The sequence below is a fragment of the Mobula hypostoma genome, chromosome 28, assembly GCF_963921235.1.
Source record: "Mobula hypostoma chromosome 28, sMobHyp1.1, whole genome shotgun sequence".
NCBI classification, from domain to species: domain Eukaryota; kingdom Metazoa; phylum Chordata; class Chondrichthyes; order Myliobatiformes; family Myliobatidae; genus Mobula; species Mobula hypostoma.
This window is the reverse complement of record NC_086124.1, coordinates 24586952-24602948: the sequence shown is the minus strand read 5'-3', so window position 1 is coordinate 24602948 and position 15997 is coordinate 24586952. Positions and strand designations below refer to the sequence as shown.

Here is a 15997-nt window from a genome sequence, read left to right as displayed (position 1 = left end):
GAGGCTCCTGTACCTCCTTCCTGCTGGCAGCAGCGAGAAGAGGGCACAGTCTGGGTGGTGGGGTCCTTGACGATAGATGCTGCTTTTTTGAGGTATTGCCCTTTGAAAATATCGTGGGTGCTGGGGAGGCTGGTGCCCATGATGGAGCTGGCTGAGTTCACAACTCTCTGCAGCTTTTTCTGACCCCGTGCAGCGGCCCCTCCGTACCAGGCGGTGATTCAGCCAGTTAGAACGCTCCCCACGGTACATCTGTATAGATTTGCTGGAGCGTTTGGTTACTTCAAACTCCGAATGAAGTACAACCTCTGTCTTTCATTCTTTGCAACTGCATCGATATGTTGGGGTTGGGACGGATCCTCAGCGACGTTGTCACTCAGGGTTCAGGCAATGGTCGTGTTGGGCAGTGCAGAACTGGGCACAGATCGCCCATGCTGATCAAGATACCTTCCTAATCATTACCAGCACTCTGTGCTGTGTCAAATCTCATCCCGTTCGCTCCCCTTTCTGGGATCTACTGAACAAGATCAAAATAAGTTGCAGAAACGTGTAAAATTCGCTCCACCATGGGTACCAGCCTCCGTAGTATCCAAGATATCTTCAGGGAGCAATGCCTTAGGAAGGCAGTATCCATCATTAAGGACCCTCCACCACCCAAATCATGCTCTCTTCACAGTGTTTGTGTCAGAAAGGAGGTACAGAAGCCTGAAAGCACACCCTCAGCAATTCAGGAACAGCTTCTTCCCCTCTGTCATCCGATTCCTAAATGGACACTGAAAACCACTTCAATCATCATCATCATCAGGTGCCGTGCCCAGTTTGAGCTTTGACTGCCATGGCCCACACACTCCTGTTTCGGGTCAAGTGGATCAATTCATTGGCATTCGTTTCCAATTCTCTGGCTGCTGTCATCATTTGTCTTTGTCTTCCTCTTGCTTTCTTCCCTTCAATCTTTCCCATAATTACCATGTATTTTAACTCCTCTTTCCTAATCACATGTCCAATGAAGTTACATTGCCTTTTCATGATCTCATACATTATTTCTCTTTTTGTGTTTGCTCTGTCCATGACATCCTCGTTAGATATTTGTTTCGTCCATGATATTCTTTGCATCCTCCTCAAAAACCACATCTCTGCCGCTACAATTCGTTTCCTCATGTTACAACATTCTGAGCCATATAACATAACTGGATAAACATAACATTTCAGTACTCTGAGGCGGGTTGTCATGCCTAGTTTAGTACTGGTCAGTATACTCTTCATTCTCGTAAAGGTGTCTTTTGCCATCCCTATTCTTCTTTTGATGTCCAAGTCGCACCTGCCATCTGATGTCACCCAGCTTCCTAGTAGCAAAAGTTCTGTACTTGTTTTATGTCTTCCCTGTTTATTCTCAGCCTGCAGATAGAATTCTCCTTCTTTTTGGATATCACCTTACATTCTGTCTTTTTTGCAATTGATAGATAGACCCATTTTTGCACTTTCTTCAACAATTATATCAATTGAGTTTTGTAGTTCTTCCTCTGTACTCACAATTAACACAGTGTCATCGGCATATCTGAAATTATTGATGTTTTCACCGCCAACTTTGATTCCCAAGATGTCTCTTATTTTTTGTAATATTGTTTCACTGTACACATTAAATAAATCAGGGGAGAAAACATACCCTTGTCCAATGCCTCTCTTGATTTTCGTAAATCGACTCACTTCTCCATCTATTCTTACAGCAGCAGTTTGTTCCCAGTACAGATTTCTGATTAGGCGGAGGTCTTTCGAATCCAGATCTAGAGTTTTCTGTAATATTTCAAATAACTTATTGTGCTTCACTTTATCAGATGCTTTTGTGTAGTCGATAAAACAAACATACAAATCTTTTTGCACTTGAATAGCTCATTCTGATAGTATCCTTATCATCAATATTGCGTTTCTTGTACCTTTGTCTTTCACAAAACCACATTTTTCTTTGCCTATTTCAGCTTGTATCTTACTTTTAGCTCTTGTCATCAAAATTCTTAGAAGTATCTTGGTGATTTGACTCATTAAACTTATGGTCCTATGTAATTCACATTCTATTGTTCCAGCTTTCTTAGGAAGAATGATAAATACTGATTTTCCATCTCTTCTGGTATTATTCCAGTCTCATAAATGTCATTGATTAAATCAGTAAGGTTTTCAGTTCCATAATCTTCAAGGGCAATAATTTGTTCTATTACTAATTCATCAGGACCTGCTGCCTTTCCTTTCTTTATCTTATTTATTGCATTATGAACTTCAGATTTTAAAATACTTGGACCTTCAATGTTTTTCTTAATTTCTGGATTTTCGCCTCGATCGTCTTCAAACAATTCCTGAACATACTCAGTCCATCTGGTCATAATCTCATCTTTTTCCATGATAATGGTACCGTCCTTTGCTTTCAAACATCCACCTGAAGAACAGAGGAGCTTTTTACCAGTGATATTCTTGATTTGTTGGTGTAACCTTTTTGGATCTGTAATAGGGATTCTTTCTATTGGCTCACATTCCTGGTTTACCCATTCCTCTTTGGCTTTTTGACATAAGCTTTTAACTTCTTTATCTAAGGACTTATATTAATTATATTATATTATACTTATATTCCACTTCAATACTTTTTTAAAAATTTCTGTTTTATTTCACTACCTATTGAACATAACTATTTGGTGGACATATATGTCATTAATGTAAACACGAGGAAATCTGCAGATGCTGGAACTTCAGGCAACACACATAAAAATTTCTGGCGAACGCAGCAGGCCAGGCAGCATCTATAGGAAGAGATACAGTCGACGTTTCGGGTTGAGACCCTTCACTTGACAAAGAGTCTCGGCCCAAAACGTCAACTGTACCTCTTCCTATAGAAGCAACACACATCAAAGTTGCTGGTGAACGCAGCAGGCCAGGCAGCATCTCTAGGAAGAGGTACAGTCGACGTTTTGGGCCGAGACGGCCTGACGAAGGGTCTCGGCCTGAAACGTCGACTGTACCTCTCCCTAGAGATGCTGCCTGGCCAGCTGCGTTCGCCAGCAACTTTGATGTGTGTAGCTTGGATTTCTAGCATCCGCAGAATTCCTCGTGTTTGCCTTTTCCTATAGATGCTGCCTGGCCAGTTTTTATGCGTGTTGTCATTAATGTAGCTTGGTATTTTTTCTATACTTATTTACAATGTATTTTATTTGTACTGCTGCCGTAAAGTTAACAAATTTCACGACATATGAATCTGGCCTTGTGCCCCTTCCACGACTCCCGGGGCCTGACGCAATGAGACCTCCCAGCCGCAGGGAGGCGCTGCTTCTCAGTCCGAGTAGGGGGCACGGTTGGGTTTGGGGTCGGTCCCGCCCCCCATCTTTCTTTCTATTGGCCAACGGTCCTCGAGCGCCGACCAATGGCGGGTGGTGGGGTAAGGGAGGCGGTGTCACTTCCGTTCCGCTGCTGGCAGGAGGACGAAGCGGAGAGACGCCGCCGGCTCAGGTACTGTTGACCGGAGAGCAGCGGCCCGGATCCTGGCCGGCCGATCGCCGACTGATCGGGACGCCGCTCCAGCTGTATCAAACCAGCACGGAGCACCGAAACCGGAATTGGCCCTTCTCCTCCGGGACCATCCCCACGCCCCGGGTCAGCGGGATCCGTTCGATCTCCGGAACTCGTCCTTGCCCCTTCTTCCCCGGGTCACAGGGACTGGTGTTTACCCCCCTTTTCCCCGGGGCACCGGAACGTGTTCCCCCCTTCTTCCCCGGGACACTAGGACTGGTGCTTACCCCCCTTTTCTCCGGGGCACCGGAACTTGTCCCCCCTTCTTCCCCGGGTCACAGGGACTGGTGTTTACCCCCCTTTTCCCCGGGGCACCGGAACGTGCTCCCCCTTCTTCCCCGGGGCACAGGGACTGGTGCTTACCCCCCTTTTCCCCGGGGCACCGGAACGTGTTCCCCCCTTCTTCCCCGGGACACTAGGACTGGTGCTTACCCCCCTTTTCCCCGGGGCACCGGAACGTGTTCCCCCCTTCTTCCCCGGGACACTAGGACTGGTGCTTACCCCCCTTTTTCCCCCGGGGCACTGGAACGTGCTCCCCCTTCTTCCCCGGGACACTAGGACTGGTGCTTATCCCCCTTCTTCCCCGGGGCACCGGAACGTGCTCCCCCTTCTTCCCCGGGACACAGGGACTGGTGCTACCCCCCCTTTTCCCCCGGGGCACTGGAACGTGCTCCCCCTTCCCCGGGACACTAGGACTGGTGCTTACCCCCCCCCTTTTTCCCCGGGACACTAGGACTGGTGCTTACCCCCTTTTTCCCCGGGGCACCGGAACGTGATGCCCCTTCTTCCCCGGGGCACAGGGACTGGTGCTTACCCCCCCCTTTTCCCCGGGGCACCGGAACATGCTCCCCCTTCCCCGGGACACTAGGACTGGTGCTTACCCCCCCTTTTCCCCAGGGCACCGGAACGTGCTCCCCCTTCTTCCCCGGGACACTAGGACTGGTGCTTACCCCCCCTTTTCCCCCAGGGCACTGGAACGTGCTCCCCCTTCTTCCCCGGGACACTAGGACTGGTGCTTACCCCCTTTTTCCCCGAAGCACCGGAACGTGCTGCCCCTTCTTCCCCGGGGCACAGGGACTGGTGCTTACCCCCCCCTTTTCCCCGGGGCACCGGAACATGCTCCCCCTTCCCCGGGACACTAGGACTGGTGCTTACCCCCCCTTTTCCCCAGGGCACCAGAACGTGCTCCCCCCTTCTTCCCCGGGGCACTGGAACGTGCTCCCCTCTTCTTCCCCGGGACACTAGGACTGGTGCTACCCCCCCTTTTCCCCCGGGGCACTGGAACATGCTCCCCCTTCTTCCCCGGGACACTAGGACTGGTGCTTACCCCCTTTTTCCCCGGGGCACCGGAACGTGCTCCCCCTTCTTCCCCGGGGCACAGGAACTGGTGCTTACCCCCCCTTTTCCCCCGGGGCACTGGAACGTGCTCCCCCCTTCTTCCCCGGGACACAGGGACTGGTGCTTACCCCCCTTTTCCCCGGGGCACCGGAACGTGCTCCCCTCTTCTTCCCCAGGATACAAGGACTGGTGCTCCCCCCTTCTCCCCGGGGCACCGGAACGTGCTCCCCCTTCTTCCCCGGGACACTAGGACTGGTGCTTACCCCCCCTTTTCCCCCGGGGCACTGGAACGTGCTCCCCCTTCTTCCCCGGGACACTAGGACTGGTGCTTACCCCCCCTTTCTTCCCCGGGACACCAGGACTGGTGCTTACCCCCTTTTTCCCCGGGGCACCGGAACGTGCTCCCCCTTCTTCCCCGGGGCACAGGGACTGGTGCTTACCCCCCCTTTTCCCCCGGGGCACTGGAACGTGCTCCCCCCTTCTTCCCCGGGACACAGGGACTGGTGCTTACCCCCCTTTTCCCCGGGGCACCGGAACGTGCTCCCCTCTTCTTCCCCAGGACACAAGGACTGGTGATCCCCCCTTTTTCCCCGGGGCACTGGAACGTGCACCCCCTTCTTCCCCGGGACACAGGGACTGGTGCTCCCTCCTTTCTTCCCCAGGACACAAGGACTGGTGCTCCGCTTTCTTCCCCGGGGCACCGGAACGTGCTCCCCCTTCTTCCCCTGGACACAGGGACTGGTGTTCCCCCTTCTTCCCTGGGGCACAGGGAGTGGTGCTTACCCCCTTTTCCCCCGGGGCACCGGAACGTGCACCCCCTTCTTCCCCTGGACACAGGGACTGGTGTCCCCCCTTCTTCCCCTGGACACAGGGACTGGTGCACCCCCTTTTCCCCCGGGGCACCCGAACGTGCACCCCCTTCTTCCCCTGGACACAGGGACTGGTTCTTACCCCCTTTTCCCCCAGGGCACCGGAACGTGCTCCCCCTTCTTCCCTGGGGCACAGGGACTGGTGCTCCCCCCCTTTTCCCCTGGGACACCGGAACGTGCTCCCCCTTCTTCCCCTGGACACAGGGACTGGTGCTCCCCCTTTTCCCCCAGGGCACCGGAACATGCACCCCCTTCTTCCCCTGGACACAAGGACTGGTGCTTACCCACTTTTCCCCCGGGGCACCTGAGTTGGTACTTGCCCGGAATACTGGGACTCATCCTTGCCCCTGCCTCGGGACAACGGGGCCGGTGCTCCCTCCTCCTTCCCCGGGGCATCGGGACTCATCCTTGCCCCTGCCTCACCCGGGGCATCAGGACTTCCCTCCCTCACCGGTTCCTGTTCCCACCCCCCCCCTTCTACTTGGGACTCGCCCTTGCCCCCTACTTCCCTGGGGCACAGGGACACGCCCTTGCCCCCCCCCACTCCCCTGGGGTACCGGGACTCCCTGGCCACCTGCCCTTCCTCACAGGCACCGGTTCGCAACCCCCTCACTGCTTGGGGCATTGGGACTGGAGCTGGCCCCTCCTCTCCACCTGTCAGTGGAACCGGTGTCGCCCTCCCTCCCGCACCAGGACACTGGGAGCCTCCACTCCCCCGGGGCATTGGCACCCGACCACTCCTCCACAACACTGTGTCCCGTCCAGCTCTCCTCCCCGAGAGCAAGAGTGTGAATAGAATTTATTTTGAAATTAAGAGATTCTGGCTTGTTCCTGACGATCTTTATGTGTGTTGCCCCAGGTTTCAGCTGTTGCAGTCTCTCCTGTTTCACATCTGACCTGTAACGTCTGCCCCACAGGTTGACTGCCAGCGCAGACTGCAGCCGTCGGCCCAGGTGCCACGATGAGGCTGGCAGGTGAGCGAGCGCTTCAGCCCACCCCTTGCTCCCCACGTCGTTCCCTCAGTCCTCGGGCAAGATCGCTTCCTTCCTCACTGTGGCAGTTTACATGTGTACCGTCACTGTTTAACACAGATGCAGTACCGGTGGGGATGGGTCTGTCACTGTGTAACACTGGGGTACGGTATGGGTGGGGACGGGTCTGTCACTGTGTAACACCGGGGTACAGTATGGGTGGGGACGGGTCTGTCACTGTGTAACACCGGGGTACGGTATGGGTGGGGACGGGTCTGTCACTGTGTAACACCGGGGTACAGTATGGGTGGGGACGGGTCTGTCACTGTGTAACACCGGGGTACGGTACCCGTGGGGACAGGTCTGTCACTGTGTAACACCGGGGTACGGTACCCGTGGGGACGGGTCTGTCACTGTTTAACACGGGTGGGGACGGGTTCGTGACGCCGGGGTACGGTACCGGTGGGGACGGGTCCGTCACTGTGTAACACTGGGGTACGGTATGGGTGGGGACAGGTCTGTCACTGTGTAACACCGGGGTACGGTATGGGTGGGGACGGGTCTGTCACTGTGTAACACCGGGGTACGGTACCGGTGGGGACGGGTCTGTCACTGCGTGATGCCGGGGTACGGTACGGGTGGGGACGGGTCCGTCACTGTATAACACCGGGGTACGGTACCAGTGGGGACGGGTCTGTCACTGTATAACGCTGGGGTACGGTACCGGTGGGGACGGGTCTGTTACTGTATAACACTGGGGTACGGCACCGGTGGGGACTGGTCCGTCACTGTGTAACACCGGGGTACGGCACCGGTGGGGACACGGGTCTGTCACTGTGTAACACAGGGGTACGGTACCGGTGGGGATGGGTCCGTCACTGTATAACACTGGAGTACAGTATGGGTGGGGACGGGTCTGTCACTGTTTAACACAGATACGGTACCGGTGGGGACGGGTCCGTCACTGTAACGCCGGGGTACGGCACCGGTGGGGAGCGGGGTCCGTCACTGCGTAACGCCGGGGTACGGTACCGGTGGGAACGGGTCAGTCACTGCGTAACACCGGGGTACGGTACCGGTGGGGACGGGTCTGTCACTGCGTGATGCCGGGGTACGGCACCGGTGGGGACGGGTCTGTCACTGTGTAACACAGGGGTCGGTACCGGTGGGGACGGGTCTGTCACTGCGTAACGCTGGGGTACGGTACCGGTGGGGACGGGTCTGTCACTGCGTGACGCCGGGGTACGGTACCGGTGGGGACGGGTCTGTCACTGCGTAACGCCGGGGTACGGCACCGGTGGGGACAGGTCTGTCACTGTGTAACACAGGGGTACGGTACCGGTGGGGACGGGTCCGTCACTGCGTGACGCCGGGGTACGGCACCGGTGGGGACGGGTCCGTCACTGTGTAACACAGGGGTACGGTACCGGTGGGGACGGGTCTGTCACTGCGTGACGCCGGGGTACGGCACCGGTGGGGACGGGTCCGTCACTGTGTAACACAGGGGTACGGTACCGGTGGGGACGGGTCTGTCACTGCGTGACGCCGGGGTACGGCGCCGGTGGGGAGCGGGGTACGGGGTACGGTATATTGTGGTGGAGCACTGTTTCAGTGCTGTGCCAGTTGCTCTGTTTCGGGGTGGGCCGGGTTGGGGTGTGGAGGTTGCCTGACCCTGACGTTGGTCTCCCTCTGGTCTCAGGGCCCCTGCGGTTGGTGGTGCTGGTGCTGTTGTTGGGAGTCCTCTGGGTGCTGGGCAGCCTGTTCTCCGGCCAGGGCAGCACCTACAATAAACTGCGGCAGCTGCTGAGCGGTGAGGCAGGGGCGTTGGGCTGGGAGGGGTGTGAGTTGGGCTGTGTGAATTCTAACCAGGATGTTGGGGAAGGGGGTCTCTTCTCTCTCCCCTCCCCTCTTTAACCCTATCCCCTGCACTTTGCACCTCCCTTCCTTTCTTGCTCCTTCGCCACCCCCCCCATCCACCCAAGCTGACCGTCTTCGGCTGTCATCTGAGTTCACGTGTGGCCAGGTGACGGGGCGCGGCGTCTCCTCGGAGGGTTGTTGTGGGCGAGGGGGACCGGGTGTGGGTGGAGGTGGGCGGGGTGGCGGGGCTCCACGAGCCAGAGCTCACGTCTCCTCTCCCTCCCGCTACAGGTCCCCTGGATCAGCCGACCGCAGGTAAGCCAGCAGCGCGAGGGTGCGCGGGTAGGGAGTGAGTGGTCGTCTGCCCTGCCGTCCGCCACCTTCCCCCCCCGCCCCCTCCTCGGGCCCTTTGCCCCGCAACTTCGTCCCGCTGACCCCGACCTCTGCCCTGTGCCCTGTGCAGAGACAAAGCCGCGGAAATACAAATGTGGGCTACCGATGCCGTGTCCAGAGAAACACTTCGCATTTCGTATCGTCAGTGGGGCCGCCAACGTGATCGGACCCAAGTTCTGCATGGAGGACCAAGTGTGAGTGACGGCTGCTGAAACCTCCATCCCACATCCCCTCTACGTCCCTTCCTCACCCCTCCTCCCTCCCCTACATGCCTTCCTCTCTCCTCCCTTTCCCCACCCCTCCACTACATGCCTCTCTTACCCCTCTAGGTGTCTTCCCTTCCTCCCTCCCATCCACCTCTATCTCTTCCCTCCCCATATCCATCACTCCCCTCTTTACGTTCCTTTTGACCCCCCCCCAACTGTCCACTCACCCTCCGCAACATCCCTTCCTTCCCCATCTTCATGAAACCCCTTTTTGCTGGGCACCCCTGGAAATGCAACTCGTTAGCCCCTCGCTAACCGCCACTGGATTGCGCAGCGAGAAGCCCATCTTTCTCAGGCTTCGTACGTGACTTTGGTCCCGCCAAGTCCGTGAGGTCGGGATGTCTCGCCCATCCAAACCCCGGTTTGTGTGATTTACTGCCCTCTGGCAAGAAATAACAGATCGCACCCTGTGTACAATTAACAGGAAGTAGAAGTTAATAAAGGAAAGAAAGAAAAAACAAAAAGGGATCCAATATCCTTAAGCAGTCACATGTGCACGGTGGAGTCTCCAATCTTGAACGTGTCTGTCACTTACGTGCTGGACCCTCGGTCTGCGTGAAAACACGCACCACCTTCTGAGGGTTGCTTGAATTCTGTCTCGATCGAACGGGCTCCCCCATGGCCGCATTGGCCCTTCCTCCTCGAAGCTCTTCATCTTCACAAAGCACCTTGTGCAACAGGGACGGCATCCTCAGCCATCTTCCCTCCTGCCTTCCCCCAGCACCCGCCAACCAAAACATATCCGCCCCGCATTCTCTAGAACCTTCTCCCCAATCCGACCATCCTGATTGGCTGACACCACATTACTCAGTTGATAAACAGGCCTCTTATCTCAGCTCAAACCGGAACAAGCTAAAAGCAGAACAGGCAGCTCTTAAAGAACTGCTAAAATGAAATACTTGCAGCATAGCTGTAAAACTCTTAACCAGGGCATTACAAACATTCCTCCCTCATTCTGTCCCTCCTTCCCTCTTCCTCTCTCTGATTCCTGACTTTGCTGCATCTCTGATCCTAAAACTGTATCCGGACTCCGAATTCCCCTCTCTATCCCCTAAACCATAACTGAACCCCTGTCTCTAATCTCAGTCCCCAAAAACCGTAACTCTAACTCCCTCCTCTGTCCCCAAAACCATCCCTACGAACTTTAAAAAAATACACAACTTATTGTGAGTGGTGGTGTCAATGGAGACGGCAGAACGGTGCCATCAGGGAGTTGTCGCCATTTTGAAGTCCATGCCCCTAAAGCCGTCCATCCTGCTCTCGCCCTTCCCTGTCACCTCTTGCTCCCCCTTGCCAGCTCGGTTGATGAGAGGGTCGCTTTTGGTTCCAGGTTCATGAGCAGTGTGAAGAACAACGTCGGCCGTGGACTCAACATCGCGCTCGTGAACGGTAAGACACGCAGACGCCAGCTGGTAATCGGTTTATCACCGTCACTCACGCCGGTTTAGTGAAAGGCTTCCAACCCGTGACCCATCCAGACCAGATAAGTCCGTATTGAGCCTTTATCAGGCACTGGTCAGACTGCGCTTGGAATATTGTGAGCAGTTTGTGGCTTCGTACCTATGAAAAAGTTGTGCTGGCATTGGAGAGGGTCCAGAGAGGTACACAAGGATGATCCCGGGAATGAAAGGGTTAGCGTTGTTTGGCTCTGGGCCTGTACTCGCTGGAGTTTAGAGGAAGTGGGGGTGTCAAATATTAAAAGGACTGGATAGGGTGGATGTGGAGAGAATGTTTCCTCTAGTAGGAGAGTCTAGGACAAGAGGGCACAGCCTCAGAAGTGAAGGACACCTATTTAGAACAGAGATTTTAGCCAGAGGGTGGGGAGTCTGTGGAAATATTGCCACAGACGGCTGTGGAGGCCTAGTCGTTGGGCAGATCTAAAGCGGAGGTTGATAGGTTCTTGATTAGTCGGGAGTGTCAAAGGTTACGAGAAGAAGGCAGGAGAATGGGTTTGAGAGGGATAGTAAATGGGTGGAACAAACTTGATGGGCTGAATGGCCTAATTCCTGGCCCACCACACAACGTGATCGCTTGGCTTTAACAGCAGGGCTAATAGTCTGAAAACATTTTTTCCAGGAGTCACTGGAGAGCTGATGGATGCCAAATACTTCGACATGTGGGCTGGAGGTGAGGCCCAATACAGGGGAGAGTGAATGGGAAGAGGTGCGGTCCCATGGGAGTGCGAAGGGTGGGGTCCCATTGGAGTGCGGACGGTGGGAGTGAATGGGAAGGGGATGGGGTCCCATTGGAGTGTGGACGGTGGGAGTGAGTGGGAAGGGGATGGGGTCCCATTGGAGTGCGGACGGTGGGAGTGAATGGGAAGGGGTTGGGTTCCCATTGGGAGTGCGGACGGTGGGAGTGAATGGGAAGGGGATGGGGTCCCATTGGAGTGTGGACAGTGGGAGTGAATGGGAAGGGGATGGGGTCCCATTGGAGTGTGGACGGTGGGAGTGAATGGGAAGGGGATGGGGTCCCATTGGAGTGTGGATGGTGGGAGTGAATGGGAAGGGGGTGGGTTCCCATTGGAGTGTAGACGGTGGGAGTGAATGGGAAGGGGGTGGATTCCTATTGGAGTGTGGACGGTGGGAGTGAATGGGAAGGGGATGAGGTCCCATTGGGAGTGCGGACGGTGGGAGTGAATGGGAAGGGGATGGGGTCCCATTGGAGTGTGGACAGTGGGAGTGAATGGGAAGGGGATGGGGTCCCATTGGGAGTGCAGACGGTGGGAGTGAATGGGAAGGGGGTGGGTTCCCATTGGAGTGTGGACGGTGGGAGTGAATGGGAAGGGGATGGGGTCCCATTGGAGTGTGGATGGTGGGAGTGAATGGGAAGGGGGTGGGTTCCCATTGGAGTGTAGACGGTGGGAGTGAATGGGAAGGGGGTGGATTCCTATTGGAGTGTGGACGGTGGGAGTGAATGGGAAGGGGATGAGGTCCCATTGGGAGTGCGGACGGTGGGAGTGAATGGGAAGGGGATGGGGTCCCATTGGGAGTGCGGACGGTGGGAGTGAATGGGAAGGGGTTGGGTTCCCATTGGGAGTGCGGACGGTGGGAGTGAATGGGAAGGGGATGGGTTCCCATTGGGAGTGCGGACGGTGGGAGTGAATGGGAAGGGGGTGGGGTCCCATTGGGAGTGCGGACGGTGGGAGTGAATGGGAAGGGGATGGGATCCCATTGGGATTGCGGACGGTGGGAGTGAATGGGAAGGGGATGGGGTCCCATTGGGAGTGCGGACGGTGGGAGTGAATGGGAAGGGGATGGGGTCCCATTGGGAGTGCGGACGGTGGGAGTGAATGGGAAGGGAATGGGGTCCCATTGGGAGTGCGGACGGTGGGAGTGAATGGGAAGGGGATGGGGTCCCATTGGGAGTGCGGACGGTGGGAGTGAATGGGAAGGGGATGGGGTCCCATTGGGAGTGCGGACGGTGGGAGTTTGGAGATATCTGTGTTCTCTGTCCCTGATGCACTCTGGTTCCAGATACGGGAATTACGGAGTTGTTGAAGTTCCTGCGGCCAATCTATGAGGGGACACTGGTGTTCGTGGCTTCCTACGACGACCCAGCCACAAAGTGAGTTGCCGGGTCCGTTTCTTGGCCCCCCACCCCCCACCCTTGTTTCCCCACTGTGCTGTTCCTGGTGACCTGGCCAAGTGTGTGCGTTGTGTGATTTGCCCGCAGGATGAACGACGAAGCAAAGCGGATATTCAGCGAGCTGGGCAGCAAGGCCATTCACACGCTGGGCTTCCGCGACAGCTGGGTGTTCGTCGGGGCCAAAGGCATCGATAACAAGAGTCCCTTCGAGCAGGTCCGTGAACCGCCGCCACCGGCTCCGACCCGCCCGTTTCCCCCCAGAACAGGCACGAGGGGCCCAGAGTCCTCCCCCTGTGCCCCCCCCTGGCATCTCCACAGCTTCTGCCCCCACCCCTGGGGTAGACAGTAGCAGGGAGGGTATTGAATGTCACTCGGGGGCAAGTCCACATCCGATCCGTGCAAGCCGTGTCCAGGATTGCTCCATTCCAGTGTGGAGGAACACACGGTGAAACGGGGCCGGCTGCGCTGGGGAGGTGGGGTGGGGGCGGCTGACAAATTGCGCCAACATAGCACGCCCACCACTCCCTTACTTTAACCCTTGGAACTGTGGGAGGAAACCAGAGCACCCGGAGGAAATCCACGCGGCTGCGGGGAAAATGTACAGACTGTGGTGGGAATTGATCCCGGATCACTGGCCCTGTGATAGTGTTACCACTATAATTAATTAACCAATATGATTGATTAATGGATATGATTAATCATTTAGTATGATTACAATACAGTTAATGAATATAAAGCTATGCACACAAGACGTTTAGGATCTCTGCAGGTCAGGCAGCATCTGTGGAGGTGCGGAGGTGCATAAGATAATGAGAGGCATTGATTGTGTGGATAGCTAGAGGCTTTTTTAGGGCAGAAATGGCTAACAAGAGCGGGCATGGTTTTGAGGCGCATGGAAGTAGGTTCTGAGGGGATGTCAGGGGTAAGTTTTTCACTCAGAGAGTGGTGGGTGTGTGGAATGCACTGCCAGCAATGCTGGTAAAGGCAGATTCAACAGGGTCTTTTACAAGACTCTTAGATTGGCACATGGAGCTGAGAAAAATAGAGGGCTATGCAGTAGGGTAATTTTAAGCAGTTTCTAGTACGGCCAGATTTGGGAACAGCTTCTTTCCAACTGTGATAAGACTGCTGAACGGATCCTGACCCGGACCGGTCCTGGGCCGTACCCTCCAAATATCCGGACCTGCCTCTCGGTTTTTTTGCACTAACTTACTTACCATTTTTCTACTTTCTATTTATGATTTATAATTTAAATTTTTAATATTTACTATTTTTAATATTTAATATTTGTAATCCAGGGAGTGGGAAGCGCAGAATCAAATATTGCTGTGATGATTGTATGTTCTGGTATCAATTGTTTGGCGACCATGAAGTATAAAGTATATAAAGTATAGAGTAGATTACATGGTTGGTACAACATTGAGAGGCCTGTAATATGCTGTAGATTTCTTTGTTTCCATAAAATGAATAAACAGCCAACGTTTCAGGTGAAAACATTTCTTTGGGACTAGAAAGAAAGAAAACGCCACAATACAAAGGTGGGGGAAGGATGATAGCTAGAAGGTGATAGGTGAGGCCAGGTGGGTGGGAAAGGTGAAGGGCTGGAGAGGAAGGAATCTGACAGGACAGGAGAGTGGACCATAGGAGAAAGGAAAGGAAGGGGGGGAAGTGACAGGGCAGGTAAGATGAAGCAAGGCTAGAGTAGGGAATAGAATAAGAGGGGAGGGGGAGGGCAATTTATTTCACTAGAAGGAGAAGTCAATATTTATGCCATCAGTTTGGAGGCTACCCAGATGGAATATAAGGTGCTGCCCCTCCACCCTGAGGGTGGCCCCATCTTGGCACACAAAGAGGCCACGGACCGGCACGTCGGAACGGGAATTAAAATGTTTGGCCGCCGGGAAGTCCTGCTTTTGGCGGGTGGGGCGGAGATGCTCGGCGAAGCAGTTCCCCAACTTACCACGGGTCTTGCCGACGTAGAGGAGGCTGCGTCGGGACACGGCAGACGACCTCAGCAGGTGCACAGGTGAAGTGTTTCCTCACCTGGAAGGTCTGTTTGGGGCCCTGAATGGAGGTGAGGGAGGGGGGGTGAATGGCCAGTTCCAGGGAAAAAATGCCGGGAGGGACAAGTCGATAAGGGAATCACAGAGGGCGTGATTCCTGTGGATAGCAGAGTGAGGGAAGGAGGTAAAGATATGTTTAGTGGCAGGATCACTTTAGTGAATGAATATTCTTAATTAATGTGATTAATATCCTTAATTACAATTAATTAATTAACATCTTTGGACTGTGGGAAGAAACTGGGGCACCCAGAGGAAACCCACACGGTCACGGAGAGAACGTACAAACTCCTTACAGACAGCAGTGGAATTGAACCCAGATCACTGGGGCAGTAATAATGTTACAGTAACTCTTGGCCTTGAGAGTGTTTTGATGCAGTGACCGAGGTGATTGATGAGAACAGGGTAGAGGTCATTGCCTACGAGAACTTCAGGAAGATATTCAACTAGATCCACGTTGACCCTGCAGTGGGGCTTCAGAATTGGCCTGCTCATTGACAAAGGATGCAAAACTGGGCTGAGAAGTGGCAGATGGAGTTCAGCCCAGATAAGTGTGAGGTGGTTCATTTTTGGTAGGTCGAATATGATGGCAGAATATAGTATTAATGGTAAGACTCTTGGCAGTGTGGAGGATCAGAGGGATCTTGGGCCCCGAGTCCATAGGATACTCAAAGCTGCTACCCAGGTTGACTCTGTAGTTAAGAAGGCATATGGTGCATTGGCCTTCGGTTGTGGGATTGAGTTTAGGAGCCGAGAGGTAATGTTGCAATTATATAGGACCCTGGTCAGACCCCACTTGGAGTACTGTGCTCAGTTCTGGTGCTTCACTACAGGAAGGATGTGGAAACCATAGAAAGGGTGCAGAGGAGATTTACAGGGATGTTGCCTGGATTGGGGAGCATGCTTTATGAGAATAGGTTGAGTGAACTTGTCCTTTTCTCCTTGGAGCGACAGAGGATGAGAAGGGTTTGAATATAGAGGTGTATAAGATGATGAGAGGCATTGATGGTGTGTGGATGGTCGGCGGCTTTTTCCCATGGCTGGAATGGCTAACGTGAGAGGGCACAGTTTTAAGGTTCACGGAAGTAGGTACAGAGGAGATGTCAGGGGTA

The 15997-nt window shown here is 54.6% G+C and overlaps 1 protein-coding gene across 3 annotated transcripts in view; it reads left to right on the top strand.

Annotated features, from left to right (window-relative positions):
• Window positions 1-3394: 3394 nt before the first annotated feature.
• The window catches only part of fam3a (FAM3 metabolism regulating signaling molecule A), a 14961-nt gene continuing 2358 nt past the window's right edge, over window positions 3395-15997 (top strand). Inside the window, exons 1-9 of one of the 3 annotated variants that reach the window (XM_063035166.1) lie at window positions 3395-3483; window positions 6668-6724; window positions 8421-8531; window positions 8870-8893; window positions 9042-9165; window positions 10568-10626; window positions 11314-11364; window positions 12714-12804; window positions 12913-13039. In XM_063035166.1, the coding sequence (XP_062891236.1) occupies window positions 6712-6724; window positions 8421-8531; window positions 8870-8893; window positions 9042-9165; window positions 10568-10626; window positions 11314-11364; window positions 12714-12804; window positions 12913-13039 (600 nt within the window). In that variant the 5' untranslated portion in view covers window positions 3395-3483; window positions 6668-6711. Of the gene's footprint in view, window positions 3484-6609; window positions 6725-8420; window positions 8532-8869; window positions 8894-9041; window positions 9166-10567; window positions 10627-11313; window positions 11365-12713; window positions 12805-12912; window positions 13040-15997 lie in introns of all 3 variants that reach the window. The other 2 variants (XM_063035167.1, XM_063035168.1) reach the window with 2 other exon arrangements.